We start from the raw sequence: 22,241 nt of genomic DNA on the forward strand, positions 1-22,241 counted from the left end.
GCTGGGTCTGGGCGGTAAATCCGGCATAAGCCGAGGTAAAGCCGGCGGGAAGGCGAGGCGGCCCCGCAGGTGTCCGGGCGGGAGCCCCCGGCTCTGTCCCTGTCCCCTGGCAGGAGCTGCGGCCCCGCAGGGGGCGAGGAGGCACCTGTTGGAAAGGAGTGGTTTGGAACATCTGTCGGAATATGGTCGTGCTTCTGAGGAAGGGAGGTTAAGATAAAGTGTAATAATGGCTTCAAACTGAAAGAGGGCAGGCATATATATTAGGTGTATAATAGATATGAGGTATATCTATGGTATTAAGAAGATGGATATATGTTTGATATTAGGAAGAAATTCTTTACTGCGAGGGTGGAACGGGTTGCCCAGGGAAACTGTGAATGCCCCATCCCTGGAAGTGTTCAGGGCCAGCTTGAATGGGGCTTTGAGCAACCTGGTCCTAGTGGAAGGTGGACCTGCCCATGGCAGGGGGGTTGGAGCTGGATGATCTTTTAAAGTCCCTTCCAACCCAAACCTTCTAGGGTTCTATGAAGGATTCCTAGGGAAGAGGGGTGTACTCATCAGCATGAGTACAGCCAGGCTTCCCTGGCTTCTCTCGGCATACTGGGATGCACAGTGACACTGGATTCTACTTCTTCTATCCTTTCCATCTCTTTTGTCTAGATTTGTTTGTTGGTTTTACAGTCTATTTTTTATTATTTCAAAGAGAAAATAAACAAACCTCATTTGAGCCAAAAATTCATGAGCTGTGTAAAGCAAAGTGTGTGTTAATCAGGTAACCGTGACCTGTGTGCTGCTGGTCATTTGCCTGAGCACAGGACACAAGAAATCAGAGCTCCTTCGGGGGGGGTGTGCATCTGTGTTCTCCCCTCTACTTGGCAGCAGTTTGCTGTAAAAACCTCTGGTGATATGGCAGTCAGGTACCCTGCTCTGGAGCTAAAGGTGTGAGAAGTATTAGAAAAGAAAACAGCTTTCCTCTTTAGTTGGCAGGATCTAGTTGAGAACAGAGGCTGTTGTGTTTAGCTGTGGTCGTAGATATGAATTTATCTATGCTCTGAAGAACTTAAATATAAGTTTTTATGCCACAGATTAAAAAAACCCAAATGGAGGTGTTGTCTCTCTTGTACAAACAGGACACTTGGGTTCAGAGAAATGCAGTGACAGCTTTAGCTTCCCACAGTCCATCTGTGGCATACCCTGGCACTGAACCTTTAACCGCTGCCTGTCTGCTGAACCAGGGGATTATCTCTCACTTTAGTTGCCTCTGTTAGGCAGCACTGCACCTTATTCCTGTTTCTGAGACCAGAGAAAATAAAATTAAAAAGTCTGCTTTTCAGAACATAGCCTTGAATGCAGTATTTGAAAGCGTATTGTGAACTTTGTGAAATGAGAAGGAAGAAGGACTGTCTGCCTGGGGATTGTTTTTGATGTGATATTTTTCTCCACTTTATCTCTGCTGCAGGACAGCTGCTTAGCACAAGCTGATTTGCCCTGTACGGCTGTTATGTACTTCAGAATAACTGTGGCTGAGTGAACAGAGGGAACGTACACATCCAGTTCCAAAATCTACCTGAGAAAATAGATTATATCCCCTGTTTGCCTTGGATTAATGAGGTAGGAAAAACAGATAACAATTAATCCTAAAACTGTTAATAAAGAGGAAGAGAGTACATGTGATGCACAACTGTCATTAGAGGATATTGAAGACTTTAGAATCAAAAGCAGAGAATTGTGGCATTTGTGCAGGTGTTTTGAATGTGTAGGCCACATGGGAAATTTTCTAGTCCCTTGTACATTTGTTTTGTATACATAAAATTACTTAATTACTAGTATTTTTAGTAAAGTCATGGGTTTGAGCTTTTAGTTACATGTTTTTACACAAGCGGTGCAAGTTTTCTGTTAGTCTGTAAAAACACTCAAGATGAAACTAATTTGTGTATGATGGCAAGAAATTATAGTTTATGAATAAGTTTTTACATTTTTTGATTTTACAGGGTGAATGGATTATAGAGGAAAAAAGCGAATTTCATTTTATTACAATTTTCTCATCAGAGAATATTGAAATAAGATTGCATATTATATGAAGAGTGAGAACCCTAACCTAACAGCAGTTTTTAAACTTAACTTAGTATGTGACAAGAAATAATTTCTCCCCTTGTTTTCTGTGGGTGGGAAGGGAAACTTTACCAAATTTTCCCTTTTTTTAATTTTTTTTTTTTTAATTGAATGTAAACTTACAAAACATGCATCAGGTTGCAGATAGAGTTGTTGTAGAGGAAAGAGTAATAGTCTTTTTCTTGATAATACAAATGAGCATATTTCCGTAGTTTGTAAAGAATTACAAAGTTTTTAATGGTTTAGCTGAGCTGAAAGGGGAAGTGATGGAAACAGAGAGGATAAATTCTGAAGACTTGGAAGGTCCTTTGGCAACTGGGGAGTATGAGGTGGTTCCAGCTACAAGAGCAGCTTCAGATGCTGACAGATGTGATTTGTAGGAGTCGCAAAGGGGACTTGAAAAACAAAATACATGAAATTCATGAGACAGTAGCTGGGTAGTGGTGGAAGTTGGACTAGACAGAGGAAGATTTGTACATGTGAGACTCAGGACTGGATTTTATTCTAACAGAAAAAAAGGGAAGAAAAAGAATAAAAGACCATGAACTAGCAAAATTACTAAACTTGCAAAACAACCTATTTACAACAACAAATGGGAGACTTTAGCAGTGGGTTCTCTTTTTATTTAGTTGACTGTTGATAGAAAGTAGCAAGTGCTGAAGGAGAACTGCTGCAAAATGTTCTCGTCAAGGTTGTTGCAACGAGAAAAATTCTGGGTTTAAATAAATATTTTGAATATTTTTAAGTTTGTCATGGTCATAGCAGCTTTTTCTGAAGAAACCAGTATGTTATTACTGTGATGAGCGATGGCTACATTTTTTTTCTCCTCAAAGAAGGCAAACAGACTCTTTGTTTCTGTTATTCTTAGATATTGTCCTCTAAGTATATTTACAGTGTCGCTCACAAGCATGAAATTATTTGCTTATCCATAAAAGAAAACATGGGCATATGGTACTTTTTTTTCTGTTTGCTCCTTATCTTTCTAAAAACAGTTGCTACATGGATATTTTCCTGGATCTGTCAAAATGGGATTTCTTCAATTTTTGCTTTGCCCCTTTCCTACCACTTTATGTTTTGGTTATTATTTGATTATATAGCAGATGTAGCTTTAAGTGAATTGTTTCTCAGCCATGTTTTTTCTTGGGCTGTGGGGCCTTAAGGAGTGGAGCACAAATACTGGTTTGCTGCTTTGATCTTACAGCACTGTCTGACACAGTCAATGTCCCATGCTCTTGACACTTGTTGGATGGAGGGTAGAGGTTGCAGATAGATGAAGAAATATATCACGTGGGTTGTTCCGTGTCAGAGGCCTTGTGGTTCTTTCACTAGGCAGAGGAGAAGAAATACTGCATTTGAATTCAACTTTGAGAAGCTTACAGCTGCTAGAAAAAGTGGTTATCCCATATTTAGTGGTTACCATGCATCCTTAGATGTTCTGAGAAATACACCTAATTGTTAAGAAGAAAGTTCTTCTAAGAATAACTACATTCACTATGAGAGTTTAGCTTGCTTTTCCTTTATAAAAAGCAAAAAATGAGAATTTTTTAGTCCCTACTTGCTAAATGGTGGCTCTCTGTTAACAAGTAAATGACATGTATTTTGCTTTTGCCTTTCAGATTTCCTTATGTGGTCGAGTAGGTGTGTTTATTTCAGCCTTAAAATTGCTGGTGCAAATCCTTGCTATGGCATCTGTGGCTTCACCGGTTATATTTAAGGAATTTTGTCCCTTATATTATCTCCTCAATGCCATTCCTACAAAGATCCAGAAAGGCTTTCGCTCTATTGTGGTGTATCTCACAGCACTTGATACCAATGGAGACTACATTGCTGTGGGGAGCAGCATTGGGATGCTTTATCTCTACTGCAGACAATTAAACCAGATGAAAAAATACAATTTTGAGGTAAATACCAACTTTTACTGTTGTCTCTTCTGATGAAGCTGAGTTGCTCAGAATTGATCTCCTGTTTGTGTCTCATTAACTTTGTGAGTTCTTGGTATGGTTTGTTTCAACAGGGGAAGTGTGAATCTATTACTTTTGTAAAGCTGCTGAGTTGTTTTGATGATCTGGTTGCTGTTGGTACAGCCTCAGGTCGGGTTGCAGTTTTTCAGCTTGTGTCTTCATTACCTGGAAGAAACAAACAGGTAAATCTTTGCATTTGGCTAAACTTCTGTGAGGTTTAGTTTAGCCAATCCTAGTAGAATGTTACTGTGATTCTTTGTAATAGTGGAACACAGCAAGTTTTGCCTGATTAAGTATCTGTGAATATGTTTTAGGCTTCATATGTTAAGCTTGAATGTAAGCATGCTTTACATTACAAAAAATGTATTTAATCAAATATGCTTTTGAGAGATTTCTCCTGTGTAATAACTGATCAATTCAGTGGTGGGGGTTTTGGATTTGTCTTTAGGTTTTTTGTGCTAAATAAACATTAGAATGACCTCCACTTTTGTACTTGATCTCCAATTAAATCAGGCAAGAGTCACTGAATAGACTTTGTGCCTCCATTTCTCTTCACCTCATTCCTGTATTGCTTTGGTATTGTTTCACAGCTCCGGAGATTTGATGTTGCTGGCATCCACAAAAGTAGCATTACAGCTTTAGCTTGGAGTCCCAATGGAATGAAATTATTCTCTGGAGATGACAAAGGAAAGATTGTCTACTCTGCCCTAGACCTAGACCAGGTGAGCATTTGTTGTAGAGACCTTAATTCACATTTACATTTTCCTAAAAGAATGCTTGTGTGTTTACATATCTAGCAGTTAGGTAATTGCTTAGTGTGGTGTATTTAATTGGATGGTTTTATTGGTATGTGTACACTTGGCAAAGTGTGTGCACACCCACATGACAACCACTGGATATCCTTCACAACTGCCTTACCTTTTATAAAAAGTAATATATATTAAAAGAAGTAGTGATCCTTCTCTTTTTTCAAATTTCTGTCTGAATAACTACCGTATCTTCCTTCAGCATTCAGCCAGTACTTTCTCTTTTGTTTTGAAAGGGTACTTTTGAAGGATGTGACTTTATAGATGAAGTCATTTCCCCAGAATTGTTCAGCATCTGAATCTGGAGTGTAGAATGAAACTTATATTTGGGTGCTGCTGGCCTCACATGCGTGTTGCGAGTGAATGGGATTTTTCTAACATCTTGTTTATTATACAGAGCTGGGATATCAACAAAACAAATGCTAATTTGAATTTCTATATGGGAGAAACATTTAGACAACATCTATCCTAATTTATCTGTGACTGTCCCTTGTGTGCTTTGACAGAAGGGTTTACATTGCCAAGTGTAATGATTGTCTCAGCACTGTATGACCTGGCAGTGGAAGAAAACGTGTCCTGGAGCCTCTATTGATTTCAAGTGAAATGTGTTAGCTAATATTCCAAGAGAAATTGAATTTCATGGTGTGCCACTGTGGCATACACAATCTCCCTCCCTCTTGCCTACATAAATGAACTCCACGTTTTAATATTAATTGAACTTTGGGCAACCAGAGTTCAAAAGCTTTTGTTTGTTTGTTTTCTCTTGGGCTTATAAATTTCTTCAGAGTGTTAATTACTACCTTGTGTTTTTAGGAAGGTTTGACTCTTGTTAATTGTTTGTATCTTCTAAAGGGTATTTGCAACTCCAGCCTTGTATTGGAAGAGCCATCTTCGATTGTCCAGTTGGATTACAACCAGAAGGTGCTGCTTGTCTCTACTTTACAACGCACTCTACTTTTTTACACAGAAGAGAAATCCGTCAACCAAGTTGGAACACAGCCCAGAAAAAAGTAACCCTCATAAAATCTTGATGCAGGCACATCTATTAATGCTAGCATTTCAGAGTGGATTACAGAGAGAGTGATCTAAGCAGTGAAATTAATACAACGCAGCAGACTGCTCATACAAAGTTAGTTACAGTAGCTCTGTGTGATCAAGCATGAAGTGACAATTCTACCTATTTAGAGAGTATGTGTTTGCAAATATGTGACAATCGTATTTTCAAGGCACCATGACACAAAAATATTTTAAGATGTTTTCTCATGGTTTAAACTGAAATCACTGCCAGACTTCCTCTGCTGTCCCTCTTGGTTTACTGTGACTTGGTGTGAGTGAGCATTGTAATCAGGTCTGTCTAATGGGTGATGAAATATTTGATGCTAAAAGCAAGTCAGCATCCCAATTTTTCTTATACACTGAAGTGAATTAAAAGGGAAAATGTATAGAAAGCACTTAATTTGACTTGAAAACTAGGAACTTGTGTGGCTTTAACATCTTCTATTGTGTAATCTCTCTCGGATATGAAGGAAGAGGGAACCCAGTCCTAAAACAGCATGACTGACTATATCTGTAAGTAGAGGACATTGACCCTTGAAAGAAGGTCCCTGATGTATCTGTCCAGGGGTATGAATAGTAAGAGGGTTTTCCTGGGTGACAGTAATGCTGTTTCTGTGTATGAGAGATGAAGGTTTCAGCAGCTGAGGTCTGGTCCATGCTTCTTGCAACCAGAGGTTATCAGTTTCTTAGCATTGTTTGGTAGTATTTTGCTTGTTTTTTATTCTGGGAGAGGGATGATGCATAGTAAGATCTTTCTGAGATGGACATAGTGCCATTAAGGCTATGAAGCTTATTAGGAAGAGTCATTTAATTTGCTTAATTGATGTAGTGTCTAACACGCAAAGCTGAGGGGAAACTGCTGTTATTTGAAAGCACTGCTCTTGTCTTACTGTCTCTAAATTTGTACTTTGGACATTTGACTGAATATTTTAATCAAAGCGCTTTTCTTTTTGATAATTTATGGTTGTAAATTTGTACCATTAGTTTTAAAAATTGTTTCTAAGTTATGTGTATAGCTTTTAAAATAAATTCTTTTGCATTTTAGCACTGGCAAGTTTGGAGCATGTTTTATACCTGGCCTGTGTAAACAGAGTGACCTGACACTATTTGCTGCCAGACCTGGGCTTCGTCTCTGGAAGTCTGATGTTCACGGAACTGTTCAGGCCACATTCATATTAAAAGATGTATTTGCTGGAGGGATAAAAACTTTTGAACTGTATCCTCGTTTGGAACCACCTGACAGAGGAAGTTACAGCTCTCCAGAGAAACACTTTGGGCTTGTTTCGTGTTTTTTCCGAGAAGGATGGGTGCTGACCTGGAATGAATACAGCATCTACTTGCTAGACACTGTGAACCAGGTAGATAAACCTTGTGGGTGCATGTTTTATTTCTTTCTTGTTTTTGTTCATGATGTGCCATGAGACACTGTTTGGGTTATCCGTTATACTTCTGTGGTTTAACTGCTTACTTAAACTGACCAAAAAAAGACTTTATTCTCTCCCTTTTCAAGTTGTTATTGCAATCATATACCCACAAACTAGCTCGATATGTTATATATAAAAACTACATTTATTTAAAGCTTTCAGTTGAGGTGTTAATGTCATAATCAATTCTGATGCTTAGCAAAGCATCTAGAAATCTAAAATCTAGTAATTAATGCAAAAGGATTTTTTATGCTTATAAAATATGCTTGAAACTATTTATTTTTTCCCTTCTACTACTTTGGTGTCTGCAAAAAAATAAGTACTACACTTTATTTGGTGTAGAGTAAGGTGTTGTTTATTTTGTCTTATTGAAAGTGCATGTAGAAGTGAATACAAACTAGTGTCTTTTTGTCTAAATGTATTAGACATTTGTACTATGGCATTCTTCTGCCAACAAATTGTGTACTGCTGAAGTTGTTATATTGTTGCTGCTAGCTGGGTAGAGAAAGTGAATATATCTGTGGAATTGAAATTAGTATAAAAATTAGTTACATTGTGATTAAAGGGCTCTTTCCTGTTGCTTTTTTCTCTTTTCTTTCTTTTTGCTAAGATAAAAATCTTTATCCTGTAACTGCATACGTTGATTAAAATCCAGTGAACAGTTTTGTTGAGTACCATGTTTTGCAAACAGTATGGTTATCTGATGCCAATTATTTGTTTCTGTGTTGACTCTTTATAGGCTTTGATTGGTGGCTTGGAAGGATATGGTGATATTGTGTCTGTGTCCTGTACCAACAATGAGATTTTTCTCTTAAAGGGAGATAGAGACATAATAAGAATTTCAAGTAGACCTGAAGGACTGTCATCAATAGGTTTGTATAGATTAGTAAGCTTTAGTATGTACCTTATGGAACATGGTGCTTAGGTACTTTTTTAATATAAACCCAAAAAAACCAAAACCAACAAAAACAACCCAAAACAAAAAAAAGCCGCACAAAACTCTTCAGATTATTGCAAAAACCTACCAGGTTCTGTAAAGGTGCTTATCTCTTTTAACAGATTATATTTAGAAATCTGGTTTATCTGCTTATCTGCTGTTTTGGCTGTAGTGAGAATGGGGGCATTAAGAAATTAAATATGATTCCCTTTTTTTGAGAATGGATCAGCATTATCCTAATGAGGAATCTCTAATCTGTGCATTTGAGACCTTATTCTGAACCACGACACTGAAGCAGTTTGGATTCCTGATCGTGGTTATCCCTTTACTGGTCAGTCTCAATAGCTGAATTGTTGATTCTGTGCCACCTGTCACCACCCACATTCTGGAGAAAATCTCAGCCTTCCTCACAATGAAAAAGAAAGAACTGACAAATAAACCCAAAGAATGCTCACTAAAATTCCAAAAGGAATTTGAGAGTTTATTTTCATATTTGTTGCCATCTAAGTTCAGCATTTATGTTACTAGAACTCTCTGGAAGGGACTACTTGTGTATTTAAAACACTCCATCTTAGTTTTGTTTTAGCAAAATGCTAGTAAATATGCAATGAAGTCTTGTTGAATGCTGGAGAACTTAACCTTCTTATTATTGCATGTTAGTGATAGCTTTAGTCATTTAAGCAGTTCTTTACTCACAGACTTATAGAGACTAAGTATAGTTTACAAGGAGCCTTCTTGAATTATATTTTATTTTAATCACCCCAGTGGTTTATTTGGTAGTTTTCCTTGATTTTTTTCAAGCTACTGAATGTTTGAATGAGGAGGGTAAAGATATAGGATGGCACTTCAGTGTGTGATGCAGTTCCAAGCTGCAGACCTGTACTTTCTTTATACATAAACATAAATTCAGAATTTTGCTAGTAGAAACTTCATAAGGAGTTTAGGGGATTGATTTTACTAAAATGTTTCCATATAGATTAACTTACAGGAAGTTTACATTGCATGTGTGTGCAAATATATATGTAGGTGTATATATATATATCTTTAAAATTTTGTGAACTTAGAATTTTTTTTTTTTTTTGCATAAAGATTCTTTTCTTTCAATACTCTTCAAGGACTAAGCCCCTACTCACCTGATGCTAGTATTTATTCTTGAACTAGTATTTATACTTTTCTTTTGGACAGTTTAAGATGTGAATTCAAAATTATTGAATCCTTTAACAGATACGAGTCCTAAATTGCTGACCCCATCATCAGTAGTTTCATCTGTATCATCCAGCCCTTCAGTGGAAACAGATAAAAAAATGGTTACTTCCCTTTTGGTTGCTGGTGATAAAAATGGTTCTTCGGTGAAAGATGATCTGGAAACTCCAACGCTGTCTGAGAAAAGTTTTGATAGAATGGGAGACTTGAGCAATGAAATGAGAAAAAGGGGCTGCTCTGTAGTAAGTGAATCACGAAGCAGGAGCAGTTCTGTGAACTCTGTGGACAGTGGCTCGAGCTTTATGATGTGTGCAGACCAACTTTCAGAAGCTCAGAGAGAAGGTCAACTTTCTTCACAACGGTTCAGCACCATCAGCTCTGAAGATTTTGATCAAGAACTCATTGTAAAGCCAATTAAAGTGAAAAAGAAAAGAAAGAAGAAACAGGGTAGGTCTGGCAGAACTTTCCCTGTCACTGCTTGTTATTAGAGCATGGTCACTTCTGATGGTTCATGGGAGAGAGTGGGTCTGTTTAGCATGCTTTGCTTATGTTGTATTGTCATGCTTCTGAAATAATTGAGGGGTCACTGTGGGCCATTTCTATTTCAGGTGAAAGCCTGTTTTGAAGGTGATAAATTGATTAAGTCTTTTTAGATCTTTTTGTTTTATTCTTTTAATTTTGTTTTGCTTCATTTAAACATGCTCAAAGTTCTAATGTATGGATTAATGGCAGCATGCAGTGGACTCTGTTTCCATTTTTATGTTGGAATTGTGTAATATCTGTTAATCTTATTCTGAATATTTGACAGTGTCTTTCTTAGCCATTGTTTTTAGTTTGCTAAAATAGTGTGAGTACTTGATTGTTTTAATTGTTTACTATTATGGTGGGTGTTACAACTTGAAAATGTTTTGCTGTTAAGACTTTTTTTGGCTTTATATATATCATTTAGTGTTAAGGTTGAAAAAAAAATCAGTATGTCGAAATTTAGATTTAGCTCTGTTCTTCCCCCAGTTATAAAAATACTTTAATTTCTTACTTTGCATTGGAATTTGATTGTACTAATATTATTTACACACACTCCCTTTTTTTTTTTTTTTTTTTTTTTTTTGTGAGAACAGAAAGTGGGACAAGGAAAAACCACAGCTCTCTGGAAGGCACACCAATTTACGAGCGTCAGCTTTCTGGTGACAGTCCCCATTCATTGAATGCAGACTCCTTTTCCATGACCTCCAGCATAATGAGTGGCAGCATTGATCATTTGAGCACTGGATCTCCAGATCAGGAAAGCATGTTCAGTATGGAGTCCCATACGATCTTGCAAGAAGATAATGGTTCAGAAACTTTCAGTGTCCTACAGTCTCCTGAGTCAGCAACTGTACTAATTAATGAAGAAAATGGAGAGGTAGTTGATTTGCAGAAACTTCCAAACAGTGACAGTGGCATGGGTACTTCAGCTATTATAGATACTTTGACATCTGCATCTCCTCTGATCCTCACAGAAGACTTGACAAGCAGTATTGATGGTGAATATAATGGTAGTGTGGTTTCTGCAAGCAAAGAATGCTGTCCTGGAAAGCTGAGCCAAGAGGAGGAGCAGGATTTTCCTATGTTGTGTAAAATAGATGAAGATTTGGATAAAATGAAGCTGCAGGATACTGAAAAGTCTTTTGAAGGGCCAGACCTTACAGACCAGACGTTTTTGGAATGTGACCATACATTTGGTGTTCAGACATCACTGACACCAAAGGAAAGTGATGAAATTGGTAGGGAAGACCAGCAGGAGCTCTCCCTAATCCACAGCACTCTGTCAGACCCTTCTGCGCTCCGCTTTGACATCTCTAACGATGTTTGTTCGGATAACGCTTCCATTTCTGGATGGAATTTTGAAAGTGCAATCAAAGCTAAATCTAGTGCTAGCACTGCTGAATGGGTAGCAGACACTCATGAAAGTAAGACTGAGAAATCTGCCTCAAGTGATGAAGAGGATATTTATGGCCATGGATTACCGTATTCATCCTCGGAGACCAGCATGCCTGAAGCTGGTGCTGTGCCTGGCTCACAGGATGTGGCCAAGATAAGCGCCGATGAAATGGTGCTGTTAAAATCTGATCAGGTATTTGTTTTCAGTTTAGTTAAAGTACCTCTTAACTTTCAAAAGAAACAGCTTTTCAAAAGCAGCGTTCCTGTAATTACTGTCCTTTAAATCTGTAGAGAGCAATTTTTTTCCGCTTCATTCGAGTAAACAAGTAAAGCAAAAAACCAAAAGCAACACGTAACTCTTACAAAATGTGATGTATCTGACTTCAGAATGGGTGATGTGTGCTTACAATGAAGAGAAGCTGCTCTGGCTGTGTTATTCCCAGCTCAACAAAAATGATGTTAGAAAGCCATCCATTACAGAGTGAGCAGTAAAACTGAGTCATGCTCAAGTACTGCACATTGTTTGGGTCTCCAGTAGCCCAAATTCTGTGTGAATGCTGTTCCCAAATTCAAGTGACTTCATGGGGAATTAATGCTGATTATCTCACATGACTGGCTCCTGGTTAAGGGTTATTTTACCTGTAAACACTCAAAATAAGGATTAGTCTCTGTGCCCTAGCCAGCAGTTAGAACTATTTAAAACGATGACAGTTTCTTTTTTTCTGTTATCCCTTTTTCCTTTATTGTTATTTTTCTGTTATTCCTCTTTCCTTTATTGTTATTTTTATGTTATCACTCTTTCCTTCACTGTTATTTTGTGGATGAATGTTTCCAGAAACAATAATTCTCATCAGACTATAGAAAAGAAGTACTAAAAATTAATTATAAAACCTGCAAAACTACCAGACTTACTGGAATTTTTAGCAGAAGTCTGAAGAAGGAAATGCAGTTCTTCTAAGTTGGGGTTTTTTTTAGGTCTGTGGTTTTTTTTTTTTTTTTTTTTTTTTTTTAGATCTGTAACAGCCTTGAATTGAGAGCAACCAAGAATTTGTTCATAAAGGCTGAGTTACAAGTTGGTGGGGTCCAGTCTAGTAACAACTGCAGCCTAAACTGTAGAAGGCTTCTAGTTTCAGGTTATTGTGTTCTCTCACTGTGGCATGTTCAGAAAGGCTCTGCTAATCCTTTCGTTGCAGGTCACTTGTGCAGTGCTTGAGTTCATGGCACACGAGCCATCAAAATTTCAGACAGCAGCCTGCAAACCAAACTTCTGCAAGACATGGGTCCTGTACCATACAGAGAGTACTGGAGTTGGATATTTTAGCTGTCTCTGCACTCTAGCTGTCTTGTACCCTTTGCTCATCACTTCCTAGACAATGAATAATTTCCTGCACTAAAGACAGACTGTAGCTTTTTATGTATTCCTTTTTTCCACCTGCCATTTTCTTTAAGTATGTGTTCTTTAACTAATAAGATTTTCCACTTTTTGGAGGTGGATGACAGTGTGGAGGGGTTTGGTTTTTTTGCTAAAACTGTTGTTCTAGCAGTCTTATTGTGCAGTACATAGAGAACACTGACAGATGTAGTTTTTATTTTACACAAGGCAAATTTATTCAATGATTAAGGTTACTTAAGATTCTTAAGTTCAGCGGTTTTTAATCAAAACATGGGAGGTGCTGTACTTATATACCCGTTTTCTTGTGCAGTTGGAAGTCACCTGACACTGTTCTGACTGTACAGTTTTTAGTTTGCAGAGAGCTGGATGGGGTACTCTGGCCCTGGTTATGGCATCCTGAGCCTGGTTGTTTCAGAAAAGTACATTTGGTGCCTGGACTACCGAGGCAGCCTGTACTGCAGTGCCCTTCCTGCGGCCGGGCTGCGCTGGCAGAAGTTTGAGGATGGAGTCCAGCAAGTGGCAGTGTCCCCGTCAGGTAGGTTGGTTTCTGCTGCCCTGTCACCTCGAAAACTTGCATAAACTTGGGCATTTTCTTTGCTTTTTTTGTTTAATTAGATGAAACTTGTAATTTTTGAGATTACAGATAGAGTTCAGTGCAAATGTAATTTCCACTTAGGCAGTTCATTGGTTTTTATTTAAATACGGTGTTTATGAAAACTTGGTTGTTTATGGCTTGTTTCACGTAAAAGTAATGTGTTGGTTTTTTAAAAAAAAAAAAACACCTCACAGTTACATGACTTCACTACCTCTGCATCCCATGTTGTAGTGTAAGTGGCTGTCTTTCTAATGGGTTCATGTTGCATTTTGGAAGATTTTCAACCTGAGTTTGCCTGATTGAAGTGAACTTCAGAAGTAGCAGTTCAGTGGTAGGCAGAGATGAATGAAGAGCTCCCTTTCTCTACAAAACCTTGATTTTTGTTACAGAACTACACAAATTCTTTACTATGGGGGTGGTGAGGCACTGGAACAGGTTGCCCAGAGAAGCTGTGGATGCCCCATCCCTGCAAGTGTTCAAGGCCGGGTTGGATGGGGCCCTGAGCAATCTGGTGTAGTGGAAGCTCTCCCTGTCCATATCAAGGGGAGTTGGAACTAGTTGATCTTTAAGGTCCCCTTCCTCCCAAACCATTCTGTGATTGACAAATTTAAAATTCTTTTTGTTGTAAATGTTGAATTGCTTTTGCATATGTGTGGATTTGTTGATTTGATTTCTTTTTAAATACTGAAGAAAAAATGCCTTTTAAGGTTTGATGCATTTGCATATGAATTTGTTCTGAGTGGTTGGGAAGGAGGATTATGTTGGATTAAAAAATAAGTAGGTTTTGGTTATAAACTTGTTACTTTTGGCCTTCCAGATTGTTCCAGGACTGGTGGGAAAATACAAGTTTCTCAGCTATTTCCATTAGTTTTTCTCCTGCCTTGCCGCTACTTTTCTTCCCTATTGTTTCTAAAAGCACATCTTCCCTTCTCTTTTTAGGGGAAGAAAGAAATTCTATTTAATCTGTAGCTGACCTTTGTTATGGCTAAAACAATTTAGGAGTAGTTTTACTAGGTGAGATCATAGGTTCATCCAGCTCAGTATCTTACCCGTAAGAGTGGTCAAAAGCAGGTCCCTGCAGAAAAGGCAAAGCAATTGGGCATGTGTGAAGTGTGCCCTTGGTAGTTTCAGGCTACAGTTGGTGGCTCAGAGATTTCTTGGGCAAAAGCTTGTTCTTCTGCATTTACTATCCTTCAGTTCCAGGAACTCACCCAGCTTTTCATTGAATCTATGGAAGCTTCTAGCATTTTTGCCATGGACGTATTAATGCAGGAGCACGTTAACCACAAATGTCAAAGTGGAATCAAATGCTACTTTGTGGAATTATTCAAAGGAGGTTAATATGACAATGTACTGTTCTGGTATGAACTAGCAGTTAAGTTTGGGCTTCTGTTTGGTTTTCTTTTTCTAAGCTGTCCTTGCTAATTCAAATGAGGGGAGAATTCTTGTGAAGGATTTGTGCAGTGGCATTGCTGAGTAATGAGAAGGTAATAACACTGCCCAGTGCAGGGTGGCCAGCACACCTGGTCAGTCACTTGTGACTGGTCCACAAAAGCTGTGATTTACTACTAATATTTATGAAAGGTGAAAGTACCAAAATTAAACCCTCTTCCTTTATGCACCAAGGATGTACCAGACTAGGACAGAAGCAAGCCATGAACTTTAGTCTCTCAGCATTGGCCCTGACATGGAACTTGCTTGTTAGTGCTCGGTATTTAACTGAGGAAAAGTAACTTGCATTTGAACATTTTAAAATCACACATATTCTAATGGTATATGCATTTCAGCAGTTCTTAGGAAAGTTAGTCACTGCTCTGGTCTTGCTTTTAAAAAAAAAAATTCCAAGTGTTTTTTAATCTTGCATTTTTGTTTAATGCTACTGCTTTCCTTTTCCTCTCCCATTGATTTGGGTGTAGGTAGGACACATCAGCTGAGCCTGTTACAGTAATTGCTGAGTGCTGTTATGTTCTCTCTTAACTCCTCATATAGGGGCTCTTCTCTGGAAGATTGAGCAGAAGACTAACAAAGCCTTTGCTTGTGGAAAAGTAACTATAAAAGGAAAACGCCACTGGTATGAGGCTTTACCCCAGGCTGTATTTGTAGCTTTAAGTGATGACACCGCCTGGATTATCAGAACAAATGGAGATCTGTATCTGCAAACAGGTACCTGAATTAATTACAAGCTCTTTGAGTTTTTGCAGGCTGAGATCATTAGATTTCAAATCTATAGAATGGCCACAGTTTGCTATAAACTTTTATCTGCAGCCAGGACATAGGGAAGCCTTTTTATCCTGAGAAAAGTTTGGAAACAGTTGTGAAGTATTGTGTAATTAGGAGAGTGGAAAAGCCAGTTCATGGACACTTTTTATGTGTGCCAAGTGGAGTACCTACAGTATAGAGAGTTTATGACATGGAGAGGATATAGGATGGATGCAGAGAAATGGAAAGGGATTGCAGAAAATATGAAAATAATATCCTTGCTTTGACAGTGGTATGGTGCACTGAAACAACTTTAACAGTTTTAGAAGGACTTTGAAAGGCGATGAGATATTGTGTGGCTGTTCAGAAGGAATTTAGGTATGGGAGCAGAAAAGGGGAAAATATTTGTATTGTGTTTTGAAAAGCACAGATCTCTTGAAGGTAAGAGTTACCACTTGATAATGAAAGTGTTCGGAGACAGATCATGAAGTGCTTTGGAAGTATAAACAAGTGGTATGTATTTCATGTGATAGAGAAAGTGAAGCCATGGAGGAATGGAATGGGCTGTGGAGCAGCAATCTTTACAGCTGCCTTCTTGTTGGATGTGAATGAGGCAAGGACTGGAAAAGGCACAGTGCAGTGTCAACTTTGAAGTCATGGCCTTAGTTTTAAGTTCTCCAGTGAATAGAAGAGGATACATTTGGAAGGTGTTATGCAAACAATATTAATGCTAAATACAAGGAGCAAGGATGAAGGTGCAAGTTTTAGAGTTAAAGGAGAAAAGTATTGAGGACTCCTGGGCATGCTGGTGTTGCACAGAGAGCTGGCTTGGTAAGGAAAAATTACCAATAATATGATGAAGGAATTACTGGAGAATGATGAGGAAGACTGAGGTAAAGGGGAAACTGTAAGTCATACTAAAGCAGGACAACATTTTAGAGTTGCTATCAAAATTCTCATTTACTTTTAATTTTGGTGCTCTCCTATTTTCTTTTTAAAATTTAATTACTATAGCACAATACAGAAATTCTTTGTGATTAAGAAAACTGTTTAAGTACACATAATTGTTTTGAAGATAATCTACTCAAATTACTTTCTTTTAATTAAATGTAGTAGTTACAGAGAAATCAAGTGGCCCTGCCCATGGTCACATGCATAGTGCCAGCCAGCTTGGATAGTGGTGATCAAGAGTGAACTTTTGATGCCAATCACACAGGGCTCTGTGGAGGTTTGAATCAATATTTTTCTGCCATGTGAGAGATTGGTTTGATTACATCAGGTTACATTCTGCTGTTCTTAGGCTCCTAAATTTGTCTTTTGATGCGAGAAGTAAATTTGCAGTATATATGTCTTGTTAATGTGAGACAACCAGTAGAAATTGTTTCTCCAGGATTTTTTCATTCCCTTCACTGTCTTGTCTAACATTTATAACAAAAGTGTGTGCTCAGAGGTTTAGAAATGAGCATGAGATTAAACAAAAACTGTGTCTCCTGAGGTGTTTCACGTGGAGCTGTGTAAATCAAGCTTCAGTGTAATTGTGAAGAAGATATGTTCCTCTAGATTAGATATATAGATGTGTGCAACGTGCCTGTAAAGCTAGCAGAACCTCTCTGCTCCTTTCAGTACTACAGACTGTGGCATGCTCTTTTGCAATTGCTCTGCAGCCACTATTCAGATGAGGTTGCTTCTCTCCCTGGCATGTTTTGGGCAAAAGTTCTTCCTTAACTGGCTTTTCCTTTGATGCTTCTGTCAGGTCTAATAGAGGTTTTATAAATGGAGATTCCTGGTACTGACACTAGAGGGAGAAAAGGAACAGAAATGACAGAACATGACTAGTGGGCCCTGCAGGATGTTGAAGGATGTACAGTGCTTTATTTCTTAAAATGTAAACTCACCTATATTAGAGGAAATTATTAATAGTTTACAGAAAGGAAATAATGATCAAGTGACAAATGTTAGCGTGTCAAGGATATTCCTCTTCTCATTTTCTTTTGCTGAGTTGCTTTATCTCTTCTCTTTTTGTTGCAAAAAGCCGAAGTTTGTAAAGCAATCCTCATTTTTTGATTTCTAGGCCTGAGTGTGGATCGTCCTTGTGCCCGAGCAGTAAAGGTTGACTGCCCTTATCCACTGTCACAGGTTACATCCAGAAATAATGTAGTGTGGGCCCTGAGTGAGCAGCGGGCCCTGCTGTACCGGGAGGGAGTGCGCAGCTTCTGTCCTGAGGGAGAGCAGTGGAAGAGTGATATTGTCAGGTAATGGCACTGTGGTGGGACATTTCTTCTTTTATTAAGTACTGCTGCCATAATGGCTTTGATGAGCTCACCAGTTATTTGAGGGTTTGTTTGTTTTTTTTTCCCCTGAGATTAAATCTCAGCATTTTCTTGGTCATCCAGTCACAGATTTTTATAAATACTTTGTGTAGTTGATATTTAGCTTTGTAGTTGATCCTGTGCTCGCAGTAGTTGTTTTGTGCTCAAGTTAAAAGCCCTGAGTCTCTACTGCTGGCTTTGAGAGTCTAGAATGTAGTCTCTCTTGTGACATCAGCTTGAAGCAAGTATAGGAAGAAATTCCAGCTCTTGTCATCATATGATTTTATCTACTGAATATTCTATTGTGAAGCTTTAACTTGCCTTACCTCACAGCCTGGTATTTTGGCCCTTGAAAAGTCTAAGAAACTACTCAGTATCTTGTTCAAACCTGAAATTTGCATGCACTTTAATTGGTTTATTTAATGACAAAGCTGCCTGACCTACACCTTAGCTACATTTAGTGTTCCTGGGGTTTGTTAAAATTGCAGAAAGCAGTCAGTATTTGTTCTTAAATTGTCGAGAAAGGTTATCTGAAAGAACTAGCATTGTTTGCTACCTTTTCAGTGTCTGATACAATCACCTGTTGTATTTCTGAGCTTGAAAATTGTTTACTTATGCAGAAAACTTGCAGTCCTAAATTCAGCATTTATCTTTGCCATATAGTTAGATTGAGTTTTCTGTTTATGGTCCCTGAACTGCTAATATTGTTCTCAGAATAGGTCAAGAAAGTTGGAGGAGACACATGTATGAGGCTGTTTTATCAAAAACTCAAAGAACACAGCTCTTGATTGCTTAAAATAGTTTTTGTTTAGTTTTATTGTTATCTTGTTATCTTTGAAACTTGTATCCAAGTTTCAAATCTTTAGTAATCTTTGAAGGACTTATTTTTTTTTTATTGTTGAATGTTTATTACTTATACAAACTAATGAAATATAAATTACTGAATGACTTTGAAAATTTGATATCAGATGTGTTTTTTAGCTTGGCCCCACTGAGTTCAATCATTTTAAACTGCTATTAGCATTGTAACAGCTTCCTTAAAATACCATAAACATAAATTTGAAGTAAGGTTTTTAATTTTTTTGCTTGTTTGCATTTCCAGTGAAATGCAAGCTTTGGAACCAGTGTGCATAACCCTTGGAGATCAGCAGACATTATGGGCTTTGGATATCCATGGCAATCTCTGGTTCAGAACTGGTATAGTTTCAAAGAAACCACAAGGAGATGATAACCATTGGTGGCAAGTAGGCATTTTTTTATTTTACTTTCAGTTTAGTCTTTTAGCTTGGGTATATTATTTGTGTTGTTTTCCTACAAGATGCTAAGATAAAAATTAATTGCTCGATACATTACAGCACTCTTTATTCAGTATATTAAAACTGCGGTGTGGCTATGGCTGAAATCTCTTTTCATGTCTGCCATAAAGGGTGGGGGGAAAAACCATCCCATGGTCATCCAGAGCAGCATCACAGGAGTTTTCAAGAACAGAAGAAATGCTCTGCCAGGTGATATCAATGGTGAATGTAGCCTGGTACCTTTACAGTGGCAGTAGAACATGCTGTTGAGGCAGAGCATCAGATTGTCTGCCTGCTGAATGCAGTCTCTTCTCTTGTCTTCCAGTGCCCATCCTTTTCCTTAGCTGAGTAAAATAAATAATAAGTAACTGTGCAAAAAAAATGTGTTACACATTTTTCCATTCAGTTGAGGTTTCTTTGAACTGTGTGGAGCTGTTTGCCTCAGTCACTGCTCATGTGGGTAAAAACAACTCAGTCCTGCAAGTGCTGTCTGGTTTTGATTTAGAATTCATGACTCTGGTTTCTCCAGCTTTTCTTGTTTTCCCCAGAGACAGGAGTGGGGAAGAAGAGGGTACAAAAATTGTTATACAGAAAATTCGTTTGTCTACATGCCTACCTAAGTTAAAAGAATTTCAGTTTATGTGCATATATAATCTCTTCTTGCATGTGGGCATCATGAGTATCTTGGCTTTGAGGTTATTGGCAAACTGGTTCTCTTTTTGTGCTCTTAGGCATTTCCTTCCTTTCTAAGAGTATCCCAGAGTGTTGCCAACCTAGTTGTCCATGGCCGAACTTGGGCAATTGCTTACTTAGACCACCTCCTTCATTATGAATTAAAATGTTCATGAGGTTGTTGTAAAGGAGTATTGCATACAAGTTTTTGTGATGTGGTTTGAATTGCCACACTGCTCAAATTTCTCTCTTCCTTTGGGAAATTGAAAATTCACCTCTTGGTTTGCAGAGTTCAACATGTTTTTAGAGGCAGAGAAGAGGTGACATCCTAAAAAGAAGGGCTTTTATAAATGCAGAATTCTAAATGGATTGTTGGGTAGGAGGGAGTTGTAAGCTGATGCTTAATATTGATTGTGGTTTATTAGCAAGACACTTATTCAAAATGTACCTTTTTTATTTTTCCCCTCCTGCACTTTGAAGCTTTCTAAACTCTTGGTAGATTTCCTGTCCATAAAGAACACACACCAAAAAAAACCAGCTTCTGGTAGAAGATTGTGCAGTTCAGCCAAAAGCTTAATTAATTATCAAGAGGACTTTTTTTTCCCCCAGGTGAGCATCACTGATTACGTAGTGTTTGACCAGTGCAGCCTGTTCCAGACAATAATCCAGGCAACTCATACAGTGGCAACAGCAGCTCAGGCACCTGTGGAGAAGGTGGCTGATAAGCTTCGAATGGCATTTTGGTCACAGCAGCTTCAGTGTCAGCCCAGCCTCCTCGGAGTTAATGGCAGTGGAGTCTGGATCTCTTCAGGCAAAAATGAATTCCATGTAGCAAAAGGAAACTTAATAGGTTGGTGTGTTTTTACATCTAATATTTTTAAGTTAAGAAAATTAGGAGGAAATAACTAACTACAGCACCACAAAAATTACCCGTGGCAAGTCAGGGCAGCTTTAACAAACATGTTTAAAAATTAAATTAAATGATTCATTAGCATTTAGTCTTAAATAGTTTCTCATTTAAAGGGAAATATTTTTTGTGGAAAAGTCGTTGTCAGCTGGTGAGCTGTGCACAAGTAACTCCTTCTAACACCTACACTTCTCTGGGATGAGAAGTCTCTTCTCTGGGATGAGAAGGCAGTCTTAAGCTTAAGTTTTATTTAGCACAATGGAGTCTGGTTCACCATCAGTGTGACTATGCAAAACAGTAATGTTATGGTTTTACAGTGCTAGTAGAGGAATTGCTTTATTTTTCTTGCTTTATTTCTCAAAATAGAATTTTGATTTGGTACATTTCTTCATCCAGGTAAATGCTAACAATAGGCCTAGGACATTGTTTAACCTCATGACCAAATTGGTCCCCTGTTGAAGACAACTAATCTTGTCCTTGATCCTTTTCTGAATTCTAGTTTTCTCTCTGTGTGTATACATATGTATCAGGAGGAAGTTTTCCCCCTCCCCTCAACAGTTTCTTAGAAGATTTACATAGAAAATCTTGTCTAAATGATATTTAATAATTGATCGCAATAGAATTTCTTTCAAACTGTAACATTTTAAGTAACAACAAATTCTAAGAGAAAATTAAGTTTCATATTAATGCCGCCCTGTCCTTTCTTTCAAGGCACTTATTGGAATAATATTGTGCCTCGTGGTACTGCTTCTGCCACAAAGTGGATTTTTGTGTTGGCTTCCACAGCTTCATCTAAAGAAGGTTAGTGAATCAACAGTGCAGGCATATAATATCTGATTTTTAAATAGAGTGGAATTGATGGTGTAAGTAATTAAATGTCCTGAATTACTTCAAATTTTGGGTGTCTCTTCTATGTGCAGGGATCTAAAGTATTTGAAGTACGGTGAAAATATGTCTGTAAAACTACTGGAGATTAAAATAACATATTATTCACTCTCACCTTTGGTGTGGAGTGGCATCCAGCAGAGAAATGGGCAGTTCTTTAAGAGCAGTAACTCCCTAAATTGCCGATGCACGAATCACCAGAATTTGTAATAGGAAATCTTGGAGCATGCTCTGCTGGAATGCCTGTACTAACCGAGTGTTTCCCCTGTCAGTACAGTTATTGCAGCAGAATTGCACATTTCATCAGTAAAACGGAGACCACGCTAGGGAATTGAACTTCTAGGTACAATAGTTAGCAATTCCATTATCTAAGTACACTGGCTTTATTGGCAAAAATATATGATTTAGAGCTGAAAAAGAATACTTTGTGTTCAAAGGATAAGAGCAAAAGAATAAAGGGAGGTGATAGTGCATTGTTACGTGTGTCTTTTTTCTGTTAGTTTCTTCAAATGAAACATTTCTTCAAATGAGATCACTTAGTACTTAATTTGAGAGAGTATTTAAGTG

General features: G+C 38.0%; 1 protein-coding gene across 3 annotated transcripts in view; it reads left to right on the plus strand.

Moving 5' to 3' along the window:
- The window catches only part of TECPR2 (tectonin beta-propeller repeat containing 2), a 39,670-nt gene that overhangs the window by 281 nt on the left and 17,148 nt on the right, over positions 1-22,241 (plus strand). For 2 of the 3 annotated variants that reach the window (XR_004357511.1, XM_032690235.1), the window contains exons 2-16: positions 1,460-1,611; positions 3,729-4,013; positions 4,127-4,255; positions 4,664-4,795; positions 5,732-5,889; positions 6,981-7,293; positions 8,099-8,231; positions 9,521-9,946; positions 10,618-11,612; positions 13,164-13,347; positions 15,397-15,570; positions 17,678-17,858; positions 19,018-19,159; positions 20,492-20,732; positions 21,501-21,590. Coding sequence is in view for 2 of the 3 variants with exons in the window: in XM_032690235.1 (XP_032546126.1) it covers positions 3,795-4,013; positions 4,127-4,255; positions 4,664-4,795; positions 5,732-5,889; positions 6,981-7,293; positions 8,099-8,231; positions 9,521-9,946; positions 10,618-11,612; positions 13,164-13,347; positions 15,397-15,570; positions 17,678-17,858; positions 19,018-19,159; positions 20,492-20,732; positions 21,501-21,590 (3,517 nt within the window). In the remaining variant the exon portion in view is untranslated. The remainder of the gene's footprint in view (positions 1-1,459; positions 1,612-3,728; positions 4,014-4,126; positions 4,256-4,663; positions 4,796-5,731; positions 5,890-6,980; positions 7,294-8,098; positions 8,232-9,520; positions 9,947-10,617; positions 11,613-13,163; positions 13,348-15,396; positions 15,571-17,677; positions 17,859-19,017; positions 19,160-20,491; positions 20,733-21,500; positions 21,591-22,241) is intronic. The other variant, XM_032690236.1, reaches the window with a different exon arrangement.

Source organism: Chiroxiphia lanceolata, chromosome 6 (genome assembly GCF_009829145.1).
Source record: "Chiroxiphia lanceolata isolate bChiLan1 chromosome 6, bChiLan1.pri, whole genome shotgun sequence".
Taxonomy (NCBI): Eukaryota; Metazoa; Chordata; class Aves; order Passeriformes; family Pipridae; genus Chiroxiphia; species Chiroxiphia lanceolata.